Below are 25472 nucleotides of genomic sequence, written 5' to 3'. Positions count from 1 at the left end.
AGCTGTGTCTAACCTCCAACTTTATTATGAACACATGTTACAGAAAACTATTTAAGAGTTGGCATTAGGACCCTTCTTCTTTCCGAAGGTGGGCACCACATTCACAAAGCGACGGTTGTACTGGATGCGGCGCTTAGCACGGCCTGTCTTCTTTTTCTTCTTCTCCTGTTTGTCCACCTGAAAGCAGCAGGAGAGAAAGAGAGCAGATATGACCTCTGCTGTTTAAATCCTTTCACTCAGTCATGTCTGTTTTATGTAAACTCAGATCATCACCGAAAGGATTTCCTTGCTCTGTGTTTGAGCATACAAGTAGTATGCTAGTGCAGCATTATACAACCCAGACCATAATATGTGCATATAATTTGTAGGGAAAATCTAAAACTAATGAATACCTAACTCCTTTAGGATTCAAGTGAGAAGGCACACTACAATCCTTTTTCCTGAATCAAAAAGGCTGATCCAGAAAAAAAAAAATTAAACACCCAGAGTATTCATAATTCACAGCAAGTTCTTAGAAAAATCTAGTGCTTCATGTTGTGCTGACTTTTAAAGTTTTATGATTAGAGAAGACACGGACAGGTCCCAAACATCATAACACCCATTTTATTGTGGGCCATTAAAAAAAAGGCCTTTGCACTCACCTTGGGTGTCTGTCCTCGTACTTTACCAGCACGAGCCAGAGAACCGTGGACCTTACCTAGAAAGAGAAGATAAAAGATTAACAAGAGCAGTGAGTATTTGCTTAAACACGATGAAAATAAACATTTGATGCTACTTTATTACAAGGATCATCAGTCATCTCTGCAAATGGCTGGCATGGCCACAAGTTTTCATTCTAACTATGCAGGAGCCACATCAGATTCCACCTGCTTTACAAACTGTTTTTAAATGACTTTTGGAGCTACACCTAAAAATTTGCAGTAATTTATAAACAGCAAATCAAACTGTAATAATAGTTCCTTAAACACTACTTATGGCTCGAAAGAGTTTAGAAGTGTAGGTCCACACACCAAACAGTGGTTTCTAAAATTCATGTACTTGCCTCCCAGAAGCCTGCCAACAACCTCCAGAGTGCAGTGCTCTGAAATTCCACAGCTCACAAGGGTAGCGGCATCTTCAAGAGGGGTGCCAGACAGGAGAAGTACCTGGTCCTCCACAGACAGACCCTCTAGAGTCTGGACATGGGCCTGGGACACACACCACCACATTTAGTCAGCAGTGTCTATATAAGCACAGGACACTTACAGACACTCCACATCATTCGCTTCTCTCAATACTGGCTTGAAATGCTGAAGGGCAGACTACATATGTTCCTATTCAGGAGTGATGTATTTGATGTCATGAACATGTGAAGTTGTGAACACGTGATCTTATACCAAAGCGCTGTTGAATTCTCGAAAGTGATTGGTCAGAAGGTGTTGTTTAATTTCCAATACACTATTTCAATCTGGACAGGATTAAATTTACATGGGGTCCTGGGGTAAATTCCTATTTTACAGGCGCTCTGTGACTTTACCACCATCTAGACTGGCGTGTCAGTGTTTTTCCTCCATCCTCCTCTGAGAAAATAAGAAACTGAATTATCAGAGGTTTTCACCAAGCTCAGTAGTCCTCTGTTCATTTTAGTGCTGTCCAAATGCACATTAGTAGTTTTCTATGTAGTTGTCACCTCATGTTGGCTGCTGTTACTTGCTGTATTCAGTCTCTTAGCTTGTGGATCAGTGACCCTCCCCCAAATATTAAACATTTCCTGAGTCACAAAATGAAAAATGGATGCTTCTTATATACTTTGCGATTGTTTGATTATTTCCAAATTGTTGCTGGAACTACTTTGGCTCGTCCCAAAGTAAAATAAGAATCAGTGTCTCTTCTCTACCCCAGTGCCTCTTCAACCGCTCAGACGCCATGTTGTGAATGGAGTATGATCATATGTCCACATGACACAAACATATGGGTGCACAGAAAACACAACCCACTAGAAACTCACTGCTCATGTGGTAAATTTATTGCTGTCTGGATGTGAGATTTATATCACTGAGGAAACGTGGGGGGGGGGGGGGGGGGGGGATGCTGACATCCCCCTGATAAACTAATCCTACACAAATAGGGCCAATGAGATAAAGAACAACAGAGTTACTGTGCATATCTGTTCCTAACATTTTCTGTGACACCATTTTTAAATGTGAAGCTGTCAAAACAAAATGATTACTTCTTGTGTTTCACAAAAAGCAAACCAACAAATGACAAGTCATTACCTGATCTTCTGAACTAGAATGTAAAAACAGGTTTTCTCCACAGACCTAAAACCTTTATCTTAAGCGACTACCCTCATTAATAAAGTAAAAAATGTAATCACTAGCAAACTGCTTTGGTATAAGAGGAATAAAACACTTTGAGTCATGCTGTTATACCAGTAGCTCCACTTCATGTTGGACTGCATCACCCCCATCGGTCATGTCTTATTCTTTACTCAAAACAGCCACCATCATGGCTATGCCATTTTATACAGCTTAGCATTTGCATCAGAAGCTCGTAAAGAGCTCACTCCATTACTCTGAGCCTTCATTAGCTGAAGCTCAGCACTTGGACATGGGCATTGTGTTAGAAACTAAATGAGATCAGTGCATTTCTCACCTTGATATCCTGTACAGTCTCATGCCCTGTCACCTCAAGGGTGTGCAGGTTCTGTGCACGCACAAACAGCTGCATGTTGATTGCTGAGGTAAAGAAAAACAGTCAGATATGATTAGAAGTTCATATTTTCATGGTGTATTTAATATTAAATATAGTATTTAAGCTTTTAGACGGTACACATGCGTTTGCCTGGTGGCAGACATTTTCTTTTTTTGCTACGTCATTAATTACTTATTCAGTGTATCTTGTAGCCTTTGGGTTCTGTCGTAACTAAGATCAACTCTAAACCAGGTAATCAGTCAGAAATGAACCAGAATCATCATAAAACCAGAGTGAAAATAACTAACAGGTTATGATTAATGTACTCCAGCTGTTTTCCTCACTTCCTGCCCCATTTTTACGAAAAGATAGCTTAAGGGGAGCTAGCGCACCACATTCCGAGTTAGCTACTAATTCATTATTTTAATCTTTCGTACTGTGGACTCAAATAAACAGCTTATATAAAGTAATCCAGCAGGAAATAAGGAGGTGTCGTGAAATGACTCTAGTGTTGTGTGTTAGACATGCCGTGCACTGTGCTAGCTTTAGCTTTAGCTTCTTTAACACACTGTTCCGCTCGGCACTCAGCAGCATGAGGCACGCGGTCCAAAATATTAAAAAATACTCCCAATATACTGCACATTAGCCTGAAAACTTGTACAGCACATACTCCAAGTCTTATATACGCAAACAAACGCTATTTAAACCCGATATTAAGAATGAAAACATAATAAAAGCATAAAGTGAGAGAGGGGCCTTACATCGCACGGTGCTAATCCGTCCACACGAAGCGAGAAAAGGACCAGCGTGTTGTCTGATGTGCGCATGTGCACGGCTAAGAATTCTGGGAAGGCGTTACGTCACTGCTCAAGAGTTTGAAAACACCCACTAGATTGCCCTAATAATAATAAGCACTTTTAGATAAATAATTAATTTAATAAATAATTTCTGCATTAAACAGAGTGGGACAATTGTGATATATAATAAATAATAGCAATGATATATAGTAATGACAATATTCATACATAATATATTTAATAAACAGTAATAAATAGTACTATTTAGTAATAATAATAAAATATTATATATATATATATATATATATATATATATATATATATATATATTTCCATATTGAGGGTGGAAAACGTTCTGACATGATTTATCTTGATTTCATTTTTTACATAACAAAAACCTGCCATTTCAACAGGTGTAAACTTTTTATATCCTTTTTTTTTTTTTTTTTATTTTGACTGTTTTTTACTTAAGCTGTTCATGCTAAATTTTAAAGATTGGTTATGACTGGAAATATTGAAGATTTTCTAAACCCTGTTATTGTTGTTATTGCTGTAAGAAATGAATTACAGTATGTAGTAATTTTAGTCTACTGTATTCATACAATATCAGAGTATGGTGATGAATTTGGAGAAGACTTTTTAAACCTGTTACTGAATTGCAATTTATTGATGTCATAGAAGAGTATGGGAGCTCAATCGCTCAGTGGGTGGCATCGGGTTACTGTCTGAGTGGAGTTTCCTCCAGGTTCTCTGGTTTCCTCCCACTGTCTAAAAACATGCAGTTATGCAGATTGGCAACACTTGTTTGCCCCAGGCGTGAAGGAGTGTGTGCATGGTGCCGTGGTTCTCCAGTGTTGCTGAGGTAGTCTCCAGATCCATCGCAAGCAGTTACTGAAGACAACTAAATAAATATACTACAAGTAAATAATGATTTATACATGTAATTGTGGATGAAAGTAAATTACCAAATTACCAAACATCATTTAAAATGGTTTTCAGTCAGTCAAGAGTAAGCCATGCTTCTTTAGAATACTTACATCAAAGACAAAATTCAATCTGTCCTATCACACATTTCCCTATACTTGATTGCACTGGCTGTTTCTGTAAAATACTAAATATATTTAAATATTGCTTTTAATTATCAAGACAGATAGATGTCCAAATGTAAAACTGAAGTTTTTTTAAGTGCACAGCTTTATACCTGTTAGGCTTTTAATTTTCCTCTTTGTTGTGCATTTATTTGAGGAATTTTATACTCTGCAAAAAGCCATTATGTTTTCAATATTCTCTTGATAGCTCATTTGTTTCTTAGAGGAATTCTGTAAAACACATTAGATCGACATTATTAAACTCCCTACACGGGGAAAACATCAAAAGAAGCATAAGGAAAACGGGTAATCTGTTGTGCAAGTAATGTAGATTACTAATCACCTACTTCTGTTGTAACTCACTGTACTGAGAAGTTCAATACAAAGATCATTAGTAATTAATGTCATCTTGCACATTAAAATCAAGACAAATGTCTCAGCAATCTCTTTATTATGAAATTAATTCAAAATAAAAAGCCTTCATTTCACATTTGGCTCTGAAAACAGTGATGAATCATTTAGGAGGGCAGAAACAGGGTTTCAGAATTTTCTACTTGCTTCCATACAAATTTAATTCATCCAAAACAACTAAATTTCCAAAGAGACCACACTAAATCAAGCTAAAATGAAGCATCCACACCTTTTTACAGAAAAAGAAACTTCACTTCCAACACACATGCTCAGAACACAAAGAAACATGTCAAATGACTGAGAATGTCAAGAGTAGCAATAAGAACAGGTAAAAGGGACTTCAGCGTCACTCCATCAGACTGTACGCCATTCATGTCGGGGGTGGGGGGTAGTACTGGTTATACTGGCCATACTGGCCGTACTGGCCCCAGGTGTTCTGACTTCCCCAGGAGTTGTATTGCTATAAAAAAAAAAAATAAAAAAAAAGGAAACAAAACAATGGTTATGAACAGAACACTGCACCTCTCAAAAGCAATTTTGGCAAAGGATAATGACAAAAGACAAATAAATAAATCTTAAAAGGCTGCACATTGAGTCCAAATTCCTGGCAAAAAAACCAGGCCATACATGGTATTTACAAAAACACACACCTGATACCAGTTATTATAGTTGTATCCTCCGTGATTGGCTTGCATGTCTGGCATCATCTGGCCAGATGCCACTGAGCCATCGTCCATGCGCTGTCTCTTTGAATCTGGCTCTTGTGACCTTCATAAGTAAAAACCATTTTAGAAATGTTAATAATTTTTCTAAGGAACTGAAGAGTTCATTTCCATTTATGCCCAAATGGAATAGCATTTAATATTTAAGTGTTAAAGAAGTGTTTGTGATAATAAAAATTAATTAATGCACTGCCAATACATAATTTTTCAGGGGGAACTTACCCATTTTCTGCTTTCCTCTTCGTGGACTCCTGCTCTTTCATAAGTTTTTGATGCTGTTCATAAGCAGCTACAAGCCTGAGTGAGAAAGAAAAGCAGATCTCTTTATAGCACTAGACATGTTATGTGAAGGTTGTAATAAGTACATATTGGTGGGACAATTATTAATTTTCTGTCATGTGTTTCCTGACTCAGAGGAGCTACCTGAGAGCCACAATTTAGGAGGTGAAAGAACATAAAAGATGATTACAAGTGATAAAAGTTTTAAAAAAATAAATAGTGAACTCACACATTTATATCGCTTCCAAAGTCCTCCAGAAACTCTACTTTTCGCTGTGAGAAAGTTACACGCGCCTCTAACGGCATGGTGCTGCTGAGCGCCCGGTCGAAGCATGCCAAGATCTCTGCCTCGTTCTGCTGCACGTCTCCACTGTACTCCAGTTCCAGCAGGTTCAGGTAGAGCTTGGGACTGGTCTGGGGGGAGGGGTTAGATCAGAGACAGAATGAGCCCATCAAGTTAGAACACATTTAAGTTTTCCTGCATCTTTAGCAGCTCTTTAATGCAAGTCATTTTACCCCAAACACAAACTAAACACTAGTTAAAAGCATCATCAAACCTGTCATCATTGTTAATCTCTTCAGTTATGTGACAGATGATGAAGGTGTAGATTCAAGTCTTGTGAAAAGCCATTTTACCTCATCCTTTTCAATGGCCTCTAGCAATACTTTTTTAGCCTTTCCAACACTCCTCTGTACTTTGAAGAATTGCCTAGCCAGCTTCACGGAGAAGAAGGTCGATTCACTTGTGTTTTTTGCATTCTTGATGGCGTCCTCCAGAAGAGCTACTGCTTCATCCAAGTTCCCGTGGCGACGTTCAAGGCTCACACGACGTAGTCTCACCATGGCCAAACCAGGAACTGCCTCCTCTAGACTTTTCAGGATGCCTCGAGCCTCATCAATGTTCCCTGGAGACAAAGTTAAAACTTAAAATCTCAAATACTTTATAGATCAGTATTACAGCATAGAGGTGTGCCTCAGGACTAGGATCCTGCAAAACCCAATAAAGGTGTTTAGGGAGCAGGCATTCAGATATGAAACTTGCAGGACAAAGAAAGGCTGTGCTGATTAAAATAGGAATGTACTGGACACAAGGCACTCTGCTGCACGTTTACTGCTTTCAGTGTTTATTTTGGAAAGCACAACTAATCAGAAAATACCACATATCAGTACAATCTAAAATAAGTTAGGGAGCAGCCAAGGTGACAACACTGATAAGAAATTCCTAAAAAGCTATTTTACCTTTATGATGGCCAACAAGGTGTAAAATGTATTAAATGGGAGTTAAAACACATCCTATCCTGTGCTTTAATTTTTAAACATGTCTGTTGATATAGAAATGCAAAGTACTCCATTTACTCATAAAAACAAAACAGCACCCCCTTGGCTTTTTTTTTTTTTGGGCATACATTCAATTTCTCTTGCTCAGACACTCAGATCTAGACAGAGGAACTGATAATGTGATGCCACTGAGTTGCATGCATTAACAGCAGAAACATGATTTCATACAGGCCTGGGACAGTTGATCTGTATGCTCTAACACAGCTCCACTCATACAGACAAATGTGGACAATACTCTACACCAACAGTACAGTGAAATTCACCTTGTTGTTCCTCAAAAGCTGCCCAGAGAACATGGATGGTAGGCTTTTTTGGCAGGTGGACGGTGCATGCTTTCTTGAAGATGTGCCTCACTCCCTCTGTGCTGTAGCTCTCCAGGTACTTGGCATACTTCAGAAGTAAAGAAGGAAAGATGAGAAGGGGGAGGAGAGAAAGAGAGGGACAGGGAATAAAAGGTAGAAACGGGAAAAGAACACAGACATTAAGCTTTCATTTCTGATTCCTGCACTGGTGAATTTCCATTGACAAGATCGTTTTGAGAATTTCTGTTTTAAACCCATCAGCACCTTCATGGAACCAATAAGATAAGTTTCTGTAAGGTAGTGGGAGACGGAGAGATGCAACGAAGTTGGCATATGCTGGAGTCAAATCTTGTGTGGCAAGCTGGCCATCTCCTAATACAACAGATACAGTCAAATATCAACGTTACACGCAAAGAGTGCAGGAAGTTTTACTGAGGAAGTGAAAACGTTGATGGGGGGGACAGGAGCAACGAAAGTCTCTGCGAACGGAGCTCTATTTACCTTTATCCAAAACTCCTCGTACAGGGCACAGGCGATCAGGCAGCGCTCAAACAGAACCACTACACGCTCCGGTGTCCCGTTCTCCAGCTCAAAGTCCAGGTACTCCCTCCAGTTGGTAAGCTGAGTCTTCTCCAAGGCTTTCACATGGAAATATGGACGCTTGATCTAGTGGAAGTGTTAAAAAGGGTCTTGTTCAAAATCACCGGTGCAGAAGAAACACTAACCAACTTCCATACCTCATACAAAATGATTCAAAACTTATTCGTGTAAATGACAAGCATGCTACATTTTTACTAAGTAAATATACAACTAGAGAACGTTAAAATCAACACTTACCCCTTCTTCAAAGGCCCAGCGCTTGCTGACTTCATGTTCATTGTGGTTAAATATCTCTTGACGCGTCTCGATCACCTTATGTCGCATGTTCTCGATCTCTGTGACTCTCTAAAGGAGAAATGGACAATTATGTGCCATCGCATTACAACATGCTCAACTTATCTCGAGTGACGTGCAAACTGCATATTCAGCTACCAAGGTTTTACATCACCATGAGCTCGAGAGAAATTAGCAGCATCTTGCGCTGGGATAAGTACGGTATGCACACCCTGCACATCAGCTGTCGCCCAAGCCGAGGGAGGGCTGAGGGACGGTGTCATTCTGTCACGGTCCCATCCCACTTTTAGATCGACTCCCTGATTGGATGCCAACTTGGATCCTCAGGTATTCATTGGCTGCTAACGGAAAGACACCTCTTCAAACCTGTACAGTTTTGCTTCTCTCCAGGATCAGGTAGGATCCTCCCTATCCCTGGCATGTTTAAAACCCACAAAGATTCCAGCTTGGGCTCTTACCTTTGCTGGGTCAGGAAGGTCTTCTGTGCCTGGTGGTAGCTCCTCACTGGGGGTTTCCTCCTCTCCCTCTCCACTGGGCTTATTGGCAGCTGCAAGTTCCAACCTTAGCTGAACAAACTCCTCTTCAGACAGGAAGTGCTTGGGATTATTGTTTTGCACATGATCCTTGAACCTGGAAATAATAGTATGTATACAGTTAAATGCAAAATGATATTATTTTGTATTCTTAAATCAATCATCTCTGTGGTGTTATCTCCTGTGTTCACTTAGATAGCAGAGAACACATATATTACACACATGTTTATAAGACAAACCTCTGGAAGTGCTGGGAATACAGCTGAGTAGGAATACCCAGGACACGGTCATAAATTGCTGTAACATTGGCCAACTTGTCCTGCTCAGTCTCCCAGCTAATATAAGCTTCCCACAGACGGTCTGACCGGAAGTCTGTACCCGCAGCAAGAACTGCATGCTCATAGGCACTGAAGAAGAAAAAGGGGGGGGGAGCACATTTAAGACCTAGAATAAAAGCAAACAATAAAATAGGATCCATGTTATTTGCTCATCCATCTACTAAACTTGTGGACAATATACTTACGCTCGTATGCGATTCTCAGCTTCTCCATCACTAGTGTCTTGATTCTCCTTTAAGAAAGTTATATAATGAAGCCAAAGGTCAACGCTGAGTGGGATGGCCTGCAGACCTCTTCGATACACCTGAGGCGACAGGAAAGAGTTAGCACCAAGTCAAACATGTGATTGTAATGCACTGGATAAAATCGAAAGTAAGTAAACTATAGCCTGGGTGTATTTACAATAAAGAGACACCTTACCTCATCCGCCTCCTGTATGCAGCCATGCTTTTTTTCTATGTCTGCATATTTCTTCCAATAGCCGTAACAATAGGGATAGCGTAGAAAAAAGGCATCAAATGCCTTTCTCGAAGCCAACAGGTGATTCTGGAAAACACATGCACATCTTTTAATCTACAATGAACCTGACATGCTCTTTGTTTAATCTGTTTATTGGATTATGTAGCACTCACCTCTTGTTCAACATATTGCAGAAGGTAGACCCAGCCATTAAAGTCCTCAGGATCATCCTCAACTACCTTATAGAGCCTGTCGAAATCAGTGGGGAGCGAAGGTTTTGACAGTGAGGCATCTACTTCACTTCCCTCTTTGGACCCATCCTCAAGCTCCATATTCGCTGGGCTGTCCGAACTGCCTGTTTCAGCCTGCTTTTCTGAGCTCAACTCAGACTCTTTGAGATGACCCTCTGCAGCCTGTCCGTTTGTTTCCGGCTGATTTCCATCAACATATGTTGAATTATCGTGTTGTTCGGAAAGGTCAGATTTTTGCCCCATTGAAGACTGTGACTGCCCATCTACCAAGTACTGTTCGTACTGCTCCACCTGGCCTTGTTCTGGGTTCTGCTGATTTGCAAGACCAGCAAAAGTGTCAGGTACTTGGTCCATTGTCCACTGAGCATCAGGAGCCATGTTAGGAAGGTCAGGAACGAAGCTGTCTCCTGCACCTTCCATAGCAGTAGCATTCCCATTGTCGGAGGCATCTGCACCAACCATCCCCGTCATGGCCTCGTCCGAGAGCTGTGGATCTAGAGAATTATTAAAAAAAAATGAAAATAAAATCAGAACATTGTAATGTAAAAACTGATCTCAGATGGCAATTTAAATGCACTGTTTCCTGATCAGGTGTGGGTCTCCTCACTGAAAGAGCAGTGTGTTGTACATGGAAATGTAGAGGTTCATTTTTGTATATTGTTTTTCCAGTCCACATCATAGTACTGTTGTAAAATAACAGTCCCTGCAGGACAGTTTTAAAAAAAATTCAATCATAGTGAAATTTAGGATCTTGTGATGAGCTGATTATAACTGAATTAACATGAAGTTAGAGATCTGCACTGACCATCATATGGCTCATTCTGTTCATTACACAGCTGCTTACAACCATTAAAGTAATAGCTGAAAGAAACTCTTTCACCCCAAGTGAACAGATGAGATGGACACCTGGCATCTTTAAACATGTGTCGAGAGAATACTGGCAGTTAGTCAATCCTGTAGTTGACTGGGCAGTCCTGAGGTGCTCACTACAAATGTGTCCATATGCATCTCTGACGCCTGGGCAAGTCATTTAAGTGGTCAGACCACATGATGTATTCAACCCTTAGCTCTGTCCCCTTGTGATCACCTGGGACCAATGATTCCTGATCCAGCTCAAAAACAACGGGATATTGATGCTAGAGTCTGCCAGCGAAGCAGAGACCCATCAGCATGTGCTGTGAGAAATTTGCATAAGCAAACAATACAATTGAACAATTACAATCCACTAACCATTGCTTACATTTACAAAGATAAATGGCTTACAAACGACAAAGGAAGAAGAAAACGGCAAGTTCTTCCCACAAAACTGATGATCAACCCACCAAATGTCACTGCTGTGTATTTTTCGAGACCAGATGCCACGTTGCTAATATTTAGGACAGCCTTTTGAATGGTGCGCTGCGTAAAACTTCCTGAAGACAAACCGAAATGAAGCCGTGCTCGCGCCTGGGTTTATGCTAAAATACCAAACACGAGCTAGCACGTTAGCCGTGCAAGCCAGCTCTCTGAACTAATCTTTACTAATTTGGGAAAAACTAACTTGCATACACGTGTTGCAATCTGCTAATATCCTGCAGTGTGTTTATGTAAATTTGCCCATGTCGTAAACGCCATTCCAGCGCTTTTATACGGGAAAGCTGGTTAATAGTTAACTAACAGCTAGCCTGCTAAAGTTAGCCTGATAACTAGATAGCCCGCCACTTAGCAAGCTACCTCTGAAGACCAGTGCGCTCTTTTTTATTTACTTTTTTTTTTACAAAATAAAAAAAGACAATAAACTAAATATAATCCAGGCCTAAGGATTGATTCTAGCTGTTCAGGATAGACCAGCAGGTTACGCGACAGAGAGCAGTGCCTGCTAGCAAAGCTAACAGTATCGGTTTGGTGTGAGGCCTAGTCCGTTAGCCACAAAGCTAAACGCTAGCAGCATTAGCCTGCACACACTGCCGCCGAGATCTCCACAAATAACTTCAAACATACATTAAAAAATGTACTTATAACAAATTCAAAGCATTCTTGTGAGCGTTTACGTACCAGATTGTTCCATGAAATTTTGTTTGCAGAAAAATTTCTCTCAACTTTTGAAGTTATCTGTTCAACAACATGTGGCCGCGGTACCGAGCGCTCATGCTACACTTCCTCACACCACAGCGCAGCTACACAAGGGCAAGACCGTCCCGCGCATGCGCACTGCGCCTGCAGCTGCTGAATGGGCGGGTAAGCTGACCAGGTGCCAATGTGTTGGCTTCTTTTTGGGCCTGTTTTGAACTTAAAGAAAAGTGTGTTTTACCTCATTATCTGCTGATTAACAGCTGGAAAATGGTCGAATTTATCAAAGTAATATTTTTTATGATACACATGATATTCCTTTCCATATCCAACTAAGAAAACACTATAAAGTTTTCTAAACAAGGCCTCAAAAATAATCTCCCATTAGTAAGAAAAGGCAAACAAAAATCTCACACGTGTCATTCTTTAACAAAACTCTCCAAGAAATCAGCTCCTCACTCTAGGTTATATAAGTGGATCTTTATGTTTGTTTTAAGGATTATTATACACGTCACACTACTTTACCTACACACTTGAGCTAGGAAAGCAGTAGTAGCAGTTACACCACCACATTTTCAAGTCATGATGTATAATTTACTAATAATCTGTTGTCATATATTGTCTTAATATATGTCATATATTGTGGATTCGTGCACACACGCACACCAGCACCAAATACAAATTCCACCAAAGTTATTGGGTGGCAAATAAGAATGCTGAAACATATGCTCAGCAAAAAGCTTTATTTAAGCTAAAAACCTGAGATAGATTAAAAAAATGCAGTTGGTTTATAAACCGTGAACACTACCTTAAGCACTTTAGGTTTGTATTAACAGTGATTGAGTTGACCTGAAATGTAGCAAAATTCTTGCGTAATCATAAGTTTGTCATGCAAATTACAGTAGATGTGTGTATCTGAGGCTACTAGATAAAAGGGTGCCTGAAGTGGTCTGAGCTAAAAAGTTTGTATAGATAAGATAATCAAAGAAGGCACAGGGTTAAAAAAAAAACAAAAAAAAACCATGAAAACCATCAGCAAAAGTGTACATGTTATTGATTTCAGCTGACTGTCACTCGGGAGTTGTTGTAGGTGTTCTTCAAGACAGTGCGAGACTATCAGTGCATGTTACACTAGACAACCAACAGAAACCCAAGCAGACGCTGGAAGAACATGCAAAGCTCCACACACACAGCAACCCCAGCTCAGGATCGAACCGCAGACCCTACAGCTGTGAAGCCTTGAGCTACATGGTGTGCAGTTATAATCAGGTTAATCTGTTAAGAAACCTTTTAAAACCTGTCTTTTATTTTAAAATTAATATTGGCCAAAATTACAGTTCCCTTACCAGCCTAAAATTCTACTATTTTTCGTAATTGCATAAGAGATATACTGCAGAGATATAATTTAAACACACACACACACACACACACACACACAATGTGGAGTCAACTGACAAACTGATGGTAATTGTTTATCTACTATATTTATTTATTGTTTGTTTTCCCCCATTCCTGTTTTTTAAACACTTTATATCAACACTTTATATTACAGTTGTTTTTTATCTGTATTACTATTATATATTAATAACTTGTATGGTAATTTTATTACAATTACTTGTAGGTTCATTTGTTGGCCCACAATGGAGCAGATATTATAATGTGTAAAAGAACAGAAAGCGTTTACATTTTTCGCATAAGATGTTCCTGGTGAGCATAGACCTGCATTCAGATAATTTTTAAAAATATACTTGTTACGAGTTTAAAGTTACAATAAAAAAAGAGGCTTTAATTCGCCGACTGTTCGAAGCATTATTTAAAATCGGTATGACGTCACGGAGCCCCGCCCCCTAACGTAAAATGACGCCACCGAGCTGGTTTCCTCTGGTAGGCTGTAGGTCTGTGATATAGCTTCGTAAACCAACCACGTGATTATAAAATCGTGTAATATATTTCTTGTACACGTTTAAGACTTGAATAGCCTTCCAGGACAGTCTGAAATAAGGTGGAAGCCACGGTGCTTTACAGTGAATGGCGTCCATTTCATTCAACCACAGATAGACTTGTGCTCGAGCCTCTCAGCGCGCGAGCGCTAAATGGCGTAGCGCACGAGCGCTTCAGAGGAAGTGGCGGGTGAAGCAGGTCCGCACCTTTTCCGGTAACACAGCGCGGCTGAGGGACTGAAGCGAGCGACTGGAGGGGGAGACAAGAGAAAAGGGGATAGCGGAGTTGGGGGAGTCCGCCGTGTTTGGAAGGTAATATGATTTTTCCTCCACTCCGAATGGCGGTTTTGTAATTTCCACAGCGGTTTATGTGTATCGCGAAAGTAGGCGACGGAGCGGCCGATTAAAGTTGTGCTCTGTCCCTGTTTGTTACCCCTCCCTTTTCTCAACGGCTCTTGTGTTTCAGGGAGAGAAGACACGGAGAGCGGAAACTCGGATGAATCAATGACCTTTGGAGTTTTTTTAGTTTTCTCCTCGGCTGGTTGTTCGGCTTCCAGTTTGCTGCTACGCCATTAGGAGCACGATGGTCACCATGAACTCCTGAAGGGAATCCCGGGCGCTTAATGTGCCGAGTGGCTAAAGCGAGCGGAGAGCCGGCGCACAAGGAGGAAGTCGGGGCTGCTGTGGGCCAGCGAGTGGGCCGCTGGGTTATTTAAAGTGTAAAACACAGAGCTACAGTAGTTACAGCACTGTGCACCGGAGACAGCCGGACAGTCTGAAGAGCTAAGAAGTGGATTTTTCTGGACCTGTCTTTCAGAAGGTGTTGAGCCACCAGGACACCCAGACAGGTTCAGGAAGGCTGCTTATCCACACCCTCTGGTCTTAACTTGGTGTTCCAGTATCTTTCATTCCTCTAAAGTATGCAGATTGATCTAGCTCAGAAGAAGTTCTCCTCTGTCTCATAGAAGAGCCATACTTTTTGTTGCAAAGCAATAGTTTTGCAGTCTGTTACAGTATCTAAGAATTGTGGTGTTACACCTGAAGTATTACAGCAGCACATAACCTAACCAAAGGTACGTTACCAAAAATCCTAGATCTTTTCCTCCTTAATAAACATAATATATGCACAACCAACAAGATGGGGAAAATGCTTTCAAAGATCTTTGGAAACAAGGAGATGAGAATATTGATGCTTGGACTTGACGCGGCCGGTAAGACAACCATCCTTTACAAACTCAAACTGGGACAGTCGGTCACCACCATTCCAACCGTGGGCTTCAACGTGGAAACCGTCACATATAAGAATGTGAAGTTTAACGTGTGGGACGTGGGAGGTCAGGACAAGATCCGACCGCTTTGGCGGCACTACTACACAGGCACACAGGGGCTCATCTTTGTGGTGGACTGCGCTGACAGAGATCGCATCGACGAGGCCAGACAGGAGCTGCACCGCATCATCAATGACCGCGAGATGAGGGACGCCATCATCTTAATATTTGCCAACAAGCAAGATCTGCCGGACGCAATGAAGCCACATGAGATCCAAGAGAAGCTTGGCTTGACCCGCATCCGAGACAGGAATTGGTATGTGCAGCCTTCGTGCGCTACCACAGGTGACGGACTATATGAGGGCCTGACCTGGCTCACTTCAAATTACAAATCTTAATGCACTGCTCAGTTGGACTGGCCAGTGCAAGAGAAATAGATAGATTAAAAAAATGAGCAAGAAAAGTTAAATGAGAAAGAAAAATATAAAATGGAAGCATTTAACAAATAATTCCTCTTGCAAATATTGGCAAAAAGAAGTTTGCGCATAATCCTGTTTCTGTTGATTTTGATCATGCCCTGTAACAGTTTTCTTTTATATTATGTACTGATCCTTTTGGCTGGCTCTTAAGTTCGCTTTTGGCACTATTAGAATTATATTACATTCAAATGCAACTTATTGTCTTTCAATATTACATAAAGTGTTTTTTTGTTTTTTTTTTTGGAAGTATGGAGATGTAGATTTCTTTTGCTCTCATTAAGATTTCTTTTTAGTCACTGCAATATTTTTTTTTTTTTTTTTTTTTTTTTGGATCCCTGATCATCTTTTGTTTTAACCACATCACCATTCTTATGTTGGTACTCTGCTTGCATTTTGCATTCACAGAAGCCAGATTTTGCCCATGAATGTAATGGGAGTGTTACCACTCACACACTCCAAGGTTTCTTTCTTTCCAGACATGTTATCTGTCCCAGAATGGCGTCATAACTGCAGTTTGTTCATTTGTCTTCAAATGACATCATGTCACAATTTGTCATCATGTCTCAAGAATCCAGAAATGTAAAGCGTCTCTTTGAGTGCAAGGAGTTCAAATAGGAAAATAATGTTATAGTTGGGACAGTTTTGGCATAAAAACCTGTGGATACATGATATCATGTTTTCCCTCATTTGTGACACTGGCTTTTTTTTTTTTTTTTTTTTTTTTTTTGAGGGGGTGGAGCCTCAATTGTAAATGAGTATTAAAATTGTTTGGCTTTTTTTTTTCTTGGGAAGCACAAACAAAACGTGTTTCACAAGAGATGAGCCAACATGAATGAGAGCTGGGCAGAAATTACAGAGGGAGAGATGCATGTAATGGTGTCAGTGAGGGAACAAGTACAAGGGCCATTTGCTGAAGTGAGCAATTCCTGATTTCTGTTCTGACCTTGTACCCCAAAAAGTGTTTACTAAACCTGCTACCTTTTAGTTACCTGGATCTTTCATGGTGCTCTGGATTCTGATCTGCAAATACAATAACCAACAGCTGCACGCTGCAGTCAGAGAAGCCGATTTTTGTTTTAATAAATTACAATAAATGCTTTGTTGTATTATTTAGAGCAATTTGTTATGCCGAAGAAAAAAATAAAAAAAATAATCATATTCCAGTTCAACAATGAAAGTGCACCTTCTTGAAATCGTCAGTATAGAATAGAAGTTGATTTATTTATTTATTTTTTTCCTTTCGTAGACAACATTCCCAGAAGCAGTTCAAGTAAAGTGAGAAGAAAATGGTTTCAGTATTAGGTCAGTCTTAGCCTGTTTTAATTCAGTGAGTTCTTCTGTTGTACCTTGTGGAAGGATTGTTTAATCGTAACCTCAGAATTCTATATACAGCATGATGATCTCTTGCTTGGTTTAGCACATTAAACAAAACCCAAAGTTCCTCAGTTCAGCTGTTAAGCAGTTGCATCATTCCTTTCTTAATGATATTCACACGTACTAATATCTCAATTTTCCGGGTTTGATTTCAAAGCCTTTTTACACCACAAGATGAAAATTTCATGAATGACTTCAGGTGTATTTAACTTCATCAATTGCTTAATATTTCCACTGAAAAATGTCGTATATAAAGTTAGATATTTTAGGATTCTAAAATGTTGTAATAATCCTGAATCATAGTTTACCCCCCAAAACAGTTCATTAATGTGTATTAACCAAGTTTAAATCTCATTGTTAGGGATCAGAAAGAGCTAACTATATCCATCTACATAAATATGTATTGACAAGATACCTGAAAATATGACATACTTTTTGTCTTGATGTCTAGACCATGTTTACTGTGTTCTTAGATGATTCATTATTTCCGGTGATCAGACCAAAGATATGCTTTTCTTTCAATTTTGATAGCTTTATCCAGTTGTTAGTCATGCACCTGACAGTAGAAATGTGGAATGCTCCTATAAACCTTTTATGTTTAATAGTAAACTGCTCAGACCAGTTTGAGAGCGACTAGAAGAAGAACTGTGAATACTAGATGACCTCATCCTCTAAATGTAGGAACGGCTGAATGAAGTCATAAGAGCTTTCATGTCTATATTAACTGCTCATGGTGTAGTTAAAATTTAAGATTTAACTTTCAGCCAACCTACTGTTATTAAAGGAGTGTGATGTGACACAATAACATGAAATACCCAGGTCTGTAGTGTTTATTGGATTATGCTAGTTTCTGTACTAGTGACCTCACAGTCTACGATCTAATACTGTAATAAGGGAATGTCAAGCCAAAGCTGCAAATCACTGAACATATTTGTCAAGTGGAGGTTGCGGTGGAGTTTGACCTGTTGCTGTGTTGAAAGAGCTGTGCCAGCCAGATTACAACCGAGATGAAGGACACTCAGCCAAAGTTGGGTTAATAAATTCCTAAACAAATCAAATAAGCATCTGTTACCCCAAATGTGAACAAGGGCATTCCATATGCACATATATACTTCTGAGCTCTGTGCTATATTGTTAGTGTTTAAAATGAAACAGGGATGTTTGTGCATAAAGCTAAAAGGTAACATGAATATCTAAGGCACACTTTTATCCGTCTTTGCACTCAGAAGTTCTGTGTTGTTATTAAGTGGTTGCTTTTGTCCAAGGTCATTTTTAGGCCACTTTGAGAACCTCACTTTGGTCTGTGAACCATGGCCAGGGGATCCATGTTGTTGTTTTTTATTATTAGAGAAATGGAAATCACTATCAACTCATTATCAAAGTTATTATATGTATTATTAAGTTCATATAGTGATTAACCTGTATGACTGGTCTCTTGAATTGAATTGGTTGAAGCCAAAACTCAACTCAAAAACAAGTAGGATTATAAATAATGTAAACCTGGAGCTAATGTTCTGTCAGTGTAAGGTTCAGGAACAGGAAGCTATTTGGCTCTACTAAATAGACAAAATACTGTATGATGTATTGTATTTAAATACTTTTCATGCAGTAAATCTGTAGTGGCAGAGTCTGAAATTTTACAGTTAAAGGGGTCCCTGGCTACAAAAAAGTTTGAGAACCCCTGCTTTGAGCGATATTTTCGCTTTAGTAATGTAGTAATTAAGCTTTGGGCAGATAATAATCATCTAACCGTGGTGGTTGGTTCTCCATGGCTGGTATTTATTTACCACTATCCCGGTTGGTTAGCAGCCCTCATCAACAAATCAGATAACTGTCAAGACCCTTCCTGGGTCAACATGGTTGTTTTGGAGCAGGGAAATTACTCAAGTATGCAGGGCATATGTACTCCACGCCTTGTGCTAGAAACCACTGACCTAATTAAATATTGTTAATACTATCCACATATTTTTCAGTTCCTTACAACGATTGTTAAAAAAAAATAAAAATAAAAAATGGAAGTTACTTCTAGTACATTTCTGTATACTGTATGTGCTGCAAAGACACAAGTACTCTGTCTTTCTAGCTGTTTCTACTTGTTCAGATTGTAAAAATGATCAGCAGTTCTGTTTTACTCAGTGAGTCAGGGTGGATTTGTGTACTCTGTCAGAAGGTAAAACAATGAGGCTAAACGAGGCCTTGTTAGTTCCATGTATTGTTCACTCAGGCAGCACTTCTAGTTTTTAATCCTGTTTCATACCTGCAGAAGCAAGGCCAGAATGCTGCATATAACCCTTATAATAGAGAAAGAAAGTATAATCCAAACAATAACACTAAGAAGTCACTAAAACACAGATTATACTGTGACAAATACAACAAAACCAACTATGTGTATGATAAAGTGTTTCATTTTCTTCTGGTCATAACAACAGCCATGTTAAATTAATGTACACTCCACTTTGTTAGAAGTTACAGTACTTTCACAAAGGCATGGATCGTGTCCATAGGGAGAGGCCGGCTGTTCTTGTGACTGCTGAGTCAGATCACTGGCTTCCTACAAATCAGGTCCAGTCATTAAAGTGATTAGCCCAGGATACATTACGCAAAGTAGTAGTGCACACATTATGTCAGTTTTAACACTGTAGCTGTGTAATTCATCAGTGTAAGGCTAACCAAGAACCTAAATGTACAGCTGCTCTTTACAGAATACAGGTTCATTTGCAGTCTTCACACAGCAGTTACAATTGAAGTTACAATTTCCCACCCATCCTTCAGGCAAATCATTATTAAGAGTTCTCACTGCATATTTGACTAACTGTACACATCTGGGGTTAACGGTTGCTGAGGTGTATATATAGAGAGTCTAGGCTAAATTCATAATATAACAAATACTAGCATTTAATACATTTAACCAGTTACATTCACATTCAGTTTAAGTTATAGATCACTTTATTTCTAGATGTCATTGAGAAACCACTGACAGCCTGAACTGTTTAAACATACAAGTGACAATGCTCTTTGGACTTTGGCTAGGTATGTTGTATGATGGATGTGTGATTTTATGTTGGTTTACTGAACATATAACCAAAGTTTTCAACTGTAGTATTTCTGTGAAAGAATAGTGAAATTCACTATACTGTTTGATTAGATGACAAATTACATTAGTCAGACTTTAGCTGCATCGAGATGTCTATAGATAGTAGTGCCAAATCTGTAGTGCCAAAAAGTCTTCTGAAAGTCAGACTTTTTTTTTTTTTTTTTTACACAATATGCTTTTTCAGCACATAGCATGATAGACATTTATTTAAAAAAACTACACTAACCCTGTGCTCATTAAACAGTCTGTGGTAGAAGAATATTTATGTTCACTGCTTATTTAGAAGGACAGTCCTAGTGCCAGTGCATTGTTTCAGGTTAGTTTTACTATTTTAATTCTTGTATACCATGCTTTCTTTTATACCTGTTATCAGTCCTCTCCTCTGAAACTCAGTACACTATCTATTCATTGTACCTGTCTGGATTACCCCTAATATATTGGCCTGTAAGGGCAAAACACTTTACCACACCAAAAAACTCAACTGCATATCAGAAAACACAACAGGAAAAACCCAAAACAGAGCAGCAAAATCAGAAACACATCAACATTAACTTAAAACGGAAAGGGTAGGTCACGCGTTCAGTCACAGCACGTGTCAGTTTGAGAAACCGTGGTAAGCGGAGAGTTGGAGGATGTTCACAGTTCACAGAGGAAACATACGCCTAAATATGTCTACTGCTGCTACTGTGTTTATTTTTATCAAGGGCATTCATATGATTTTATTTTATATGCACGATCTCTGCATGGCATTAATATGAATATTTGAACACTGAAAGCCAGAGTATTCAGAAGAAAGAATTACTACTTACTAAAACAACATAAGTAAATTTGCATTTAATTATTTTAGGCTTGTGACATATATGTCACATATGTGAGATTAGATATGCCGTGTCTAATCAGCAATGAATATGTGATATTCAGTAAGGACCTATGCTTTCTGTTTTGAGTTAATATTGATAGATTGTGCTGTTGTGTTTTTGGTTTTGTTGCTGCGTTTTCTAATGTGCTGTTATGTTTCTCAATTTGTTCACAGTTTGTTGTTGCATTTTTGGTTTGTTAATGTGTTTTACACTTAAGGCCCAGCACCCAGAAACAGTTCTAGCCTTGTTATTCATGCAAACAATTACAAGGCCTTCAGGGCTTTGTGTCTGATGACAGTTTACTTTGTCAGTATGTGTGCTCAGTGGATAGGAGGGTGAAACATGTGATAGATACAGGAAATGATGTCAACTGCTTTGCTTTTCAAAGGAACGATTATCAGTGCTATTATCCAGTATGACAGAAGGTGATGTGCAGCATGAATCCAGCAGGACACATGGTCAGGCTGGAGCTGTGACAGATGGGACCATTGTTGACACGCACACTGTCTTAGGGCCAAAAGTTCAAGCCTGGGGAATCATTATGAATGTGATGAATAGGGGATTCATTTTGTTTAACAGATCATGACAATAAGTGCTCAAGCAGACAAAGGTTATATCTCTTTTATTCAATGTGCTAACTAAAGTAGGATAACTAGTGTAGGAGGGTTTGTGAACATGTTAGACCTATTCATATGCAAACAAAAACAGTACAATCTAGATTCCTAAAGGTTTTGTTTTTGCTTTAACCTGATGAGATAGAAATAATAGAATTCTTTAATATAGCACCAGTTCTTTATATGTTCAAAATATGTTCTTAAGACCGCTATTGGTGTGAAGGAAATTGAGCATGTCACCAGTTGTAGTGGGTCTTGGCAGCCGGGATCAGGCACATACTCTGGTAACTGCTGGACTAAGACAACTTTGGTATGGCTAAACTTACACTCCTCCTCCTCCAAACAGGACTGATCACTTACAACACAGTGGTTTCAGGTTCCACCCTGTGCCACAGTAAGTTTTTTTTTTCAAGGCAGACTGTGTGGATCTAGGACAGAGAAGATCAAGCCATGAAAGGAGAGGCAGTGTTGTTTTGCAGAGGCGAGCTAATTTTAATATTTTAACATCCTGCTTTGTAAAGCTAAACATGTTTAGCAATAAATTAGAAGATATTTTATTGTTCAGATTTCCTACCTTTTGATCTATTCATTTTGTAAAATACAAAGCTCTTCCAGGACAAGCTCAATTCAGGGTGCAAAATAAAATACAAATGATGCTTTAATAATTCCCCTGATGGAATTTCCAGTCTAATCCAATATCATGTGTGTGTCAAACAATGCCTTTTTCAAAAGAGTTATGAGTAATAAAATTATCTCACCTGGAAAAACTGGTGGTAGGAGCAGTTTTTTTGGAGCAATATACAGACAGTTGACAAATTAAAGGAAAAACGGTGCCTCTGTTATGCTGTAAGCATTTTGCTGCCATGGTTTGAGTCCACTTGTCTCCTTAGAGGGAAAGTTCACTGCAAATGAATACAGAGTTATTCTGGCTGATCAACTTTATTTTATGATGAACCATTTCTAGCCTGATGGGTATGGTCTCATCTAGAGTGACAATGTTCTCATCTACAGGGCATGAGGATTCACTGAATGGTATGATGAGTATGGAAATGATATAAATCATATAACAGATCTCAGCATGAACAGCTGGGAGATTTCAGAAGTGTTAGATGGCACTCTGCATCACCATCATCAAAACTGAGGAAATATATTTTGGAAGAATGATGTTCATCCATCCAGTACAGTTCCAGTACAGTTCACATGTCTTTAAGTGTGAAGCTGAGTGGAGAATGAAGGGATGTGTTGAGATCTGCAGGGGTTACTGGTCTGGGAAACAGGAAACAGGAAAATTCTGCCAGAAATTCTTTATCCATCAGGAAATACCAAATAACTGTTATATCATTTTAAATTCACACATTCTAAAATAGAGCTTTTATAAAACACTTTATTTTATGTATTTATTAACAGTACAACCCTGACCTTTACAGTGTGTTAAATACCAAAACTGAAGGGAAAAAAATTGCATCCAATGTTTCCTCTGAAGTAGGAAGCTGACCCACTGGGTCATGCAGTCTGGTCTGTTTCTCCTGTTTTTGTGCTGACTGATGGATGGCTTCTCAGCAGGAGCACAAACTTAACTTAAAGCCTGCACAATGTTGCACACATCAAGCAAAAAATCTCCTGCAGTGGACTGCAACAAAATAACTATTCTTCTGGTTTGCATAAACATTTTATACCAGGCCATAGTTACATTATGACTGCCAAGTCAGATACAGTATTTATTTCATTATATTATATCACTGCTAAGCCTCCATAGCTACCGAACATGTACTCTAATGTGGTCATCTGTTTTAATAATATATTGACCCAAAATACAACTATTTCTATGCATAATATCAGAATTCATTGCGTACCTGCATACTTAGTTGTATTGGTTCATAATAAATCTATTCTCTGACTAAAAAATATATGCATTTTTAAAAATATGGAAGCAAGCACCATCATTAATAATCACTGCAAGCAACTGTAACAGTACAATAAAGATTGCATCTGTGGTTTGCTCTTCTGAAAGTGTAGCTGCTTATTACTGCACAGGATTATTATTATTATTAATAATAATAATAATAATAATAATAATAATAAATTCCATTTGTTATTTATTTAATTCATTTAATTCAATCCATTCATTTAAATGCCATTATTATTATTATTATTATTATTATTATTATTAATATTAACATTAATATTAATATTAATATTAATATTAATATTAATATTAATAGTATATTGTGGGCCCCTTTCTACACTAATAAATGTAGTTAACTTCCTGAAAGATGTTCATGTATGTAAGCCTCAGATGGTTTATCTCGTACATCTGATCTGATGTTCCTGCCTCTGCCAGTTCTCTAAGCCAATTTTATTCTAGCACCATCAGCTAGCTATTATTAGTTGTTGTTTTTTTCTGATAGGACTTGATAGCTAGTCAGATTACTACTTGCTTTCTGACTTATAGCAATACACATTGATTTTGCAATATATTATTAGCTAGTGATGCTCCTTCAATTTACTCGGGTTTGGCATCTAGTTATAGCTAAATTGCATCAGATTTTAGATAACCTCATTTGTCACCACCAACTTTATCTATAACCAGCTAAATATAAATTCAAGACTAATTTTAGCAGTTAAAATAATGGAATTAAAATACAAGCTTGCTAAACAGATACACACAAGCTCACTGCTAAGACTGCTGAGGGTTTGAGAAGACAAATGTAGCTAAAGTTAGCTATCAAAAGCTTCCTCAGGTCAGAACCCAGCTGTCTCCCTACAACAAAAGAAAAAGGGACACTTTTTTGAGGACGACAACATACAGATTCTGGGAAGGACTCCACTCCTGGTAAATAAGCCATGCCTCCTCGCTATCATATGAGTGGTGTGGACATTAGGCAAAGCTGCATGTGCTAAACATGTGCTGAAGTTGATAAAACAGGAAAAATATGAAGATGAAAAATAAAAAGTGAGAGTAAATGATAAAAGAAGGCATGAGAGTCTTATTAATGCATTGTCTGGAAGGTGGGCCAGTGGCGCAGTGGGTAGCATTGCTGCATCACAGCTCCAGGCTCCTGGGTTTGATCCTACATTCATGTTCCTCTGTGTGGAGTTTCTGTGCATGTTCTCCAAGTGTTTGTGTGGGTTTCCTCTGGGTTCTCTGGTTTCCTCCCATTGTCCAGAAACATGCAGTTAGGTGGACTGGCTACGCTACATTGCCCCTAGGTGTGAATGAGTGTGTATGTGCATGGCGCACTGCTATAAACTGGCTTCCCATCTGCGGTACTGTTATTGGCTCCAGATCTGCTGCAAACATAACCAGGATAAAGCGGTTACAATATGTGAATGCATGAATTGTATTGACTGTTTGAGACTTTAGAAAATAATAACAGATTTTATTTTGTAAGTCAATCTATAGTCAATTTTTGTATTCATTTAAAACTCTTTAATAAACCTGTTAATGACTTTAGTTGTTTTTGGGGATTCCATACATACATGTCTAATGTTAATCATAGTTAATCATAGTCTTGTTCATATAATAAATCTGTTCATATTCTGTGTTCTGTGGACATATTTTATTCTTTTGCTGAAGCTACATTACGTAATATAGCCTAGTACTAGGAAAATTGCTAACCATCATGTGTTCTTAGAACCAGACAACAAAAAGCCTGTATTCCCTGTACTGGATATTTTAGAGGTTTCACATGTTTAACCTCGTGAATAT

At 38.8% G+C, this 25472-nt stretch overlaps 3 protein-coding genes across 4 annotated transcripts; 1 reads left to right on the top strand and 2 right to left on the bottom strand.

The window, feature by feature from the left end:
- Positions 1–3: 3 nt before the first annotated feature.
- faua (FAU ubiquitin like and ribosomal protein S30 fusion a) lies at positions 4–3543 on the bottom strand. Its single transcript, XM_026944547.3, has 5 exons — positions 3435–3543; positions 2635–2717; positions 1043–1187; positions 642–697; positions 4–177 (listed from the first exon to the last, which is right to left on the bottom strand). Exons 2-5 carry the CDS (start codon positions 2707–2709, stop codon positions 52–54), a joined length of 402 nt encoding a protein of 133 aa, XP_026800348.1. The 5' UTR covers positions 2710–2717; positions 3435–3543; the 3' UTR covers positions 4–51.
- Positions 3544–4992: 1449 nt separating this feature from the next.
- prpf39 (PRP39 pre-mRNA processing factor 39 homolog (yeast)) lies at positions 4993–12277 on the bottom strand. Of its 2 annotated transcripts, XM_026944519.3 has the most exons (14): positions 12120–12277; positions 10008–10579; positions 9796–9921; positions 9561–9679; positions 9277–9444; positions 8963–9134; positions 8448–8555; positions 8112–8276; positions 7572–7698; positions 6607–6875; positions 6200–6384; positions 5914–5988; positions 5620–5737; positions 4993–5429 (listed from the first exon to the last, which is right to left on the bottom strand). In XM_026944519.3, the coding sequence occupies exons 1-14, from the start codon at positions 12130–12132 to the stop codon at positions 5340–5342; spliced, it is 2307 nt and encodes a 768-aa protein (XP_026800320.3). In that variant the 5' UTR covers positions 12133–12277; the 3' UTR covers positions 4993–5339. The 2 variants fall into 2 exon arrangements, with proteins under 2 accessions (XP_026800320.3, XP_026800321.3); XM_026944520.3 differs by lacking the exons at positions 4993–5429; positions 5620–5737; positions 5914–5988 and having other exon boundaries at positions 6248–6384; positions 6528–6875.
- Positions 12278–14008: 1731 nt separating this feature from the next.
- Positions 14009–17266, top strand: arf6a (ADP-ribosylation factor 6a). The gene is made up of 2 exons (XM_026944546.3): positions 14009–14386; positions 14541–17266. Exon 2 carries the CDS (start codon positions 15213–15215, stop codon positions 15738–15740), a length of 528 nt encoding a protein of 175 aa, XP_026800347.1. The 5' UTR covers positions 14009–14386; positions 14541–15212; the 3' UTR covers positions 15741–17266.
- The last annotated feature ends 8206 nt before the right edge of the window (positions 17267–25472 follow it).

The sequence above is a fragment of the Pangasianodon hypophthalmus genome, chromosome 19 (assembly GCF_027358585.1).
Source record: "Pangasianodon hypophthalmus isolate fPanHyp1 chromosome 19, fPanHyp1.pri, whole genome shotgun sequence".
Taxonomy (NCBI): Eukaryota; Metazoa; Chordata; class Actinopteri; order Siluriformes; family Pangasiidae; genus Pangasianodon; species Pangasianodon hypophthalmus.
Note: the sequence above shows the minus strand (reverse complement) of the source record. Positions and strands in the feature narration are given on the sequence as shown.

Bases quoted from the DNA above. Each gene is read 5' to 3' on its own strand.
- faua (XM_026944547.3), bottom strand. From the start codon at position 2,709: ATGCAGCTGTTTGTGCGTGCACAGAACCTGCACACCCTTGAGGTGACA. The intron at 1,188-2,634 runs GTGAGAAATGCA...TGTGTGTCCCAG, and splicing joins AGACTGTACAGGATATCAAG to GCCCATGTCCAGACTCTAGA. The intron at 178-641 runs GTGAGTGCAAAG...TGCTGCTTTCAG, and splicing joins TACGAGGACAGACACCCAAG to GTGGACAAACAGGAGAAGAA.
- prpf39 (XM_026944519.3), bottom strand. The intron at 9,680-9,795 runs GTAAGGTGTCTC...CTGTCGCCTCAG, and splicing joins GCATACAGGAGGCGGATGAG to GTGTATCGAAGAGGTCTGCA. The intron at 5,989-6,199 runs GTGAGTTCACTA...TTTCTCACTCAG, and splicing joins TTTGGAAGCGATATAAATGT to GCTTGTAGCTGCTTATGAAC.
- arf6a (XM_026944546.3), top strand. From the start codon at position 15,213: ATGGGGAAAATGCTTTCAAAGATCTTTGGAAACAAGGAGATGAGAATA.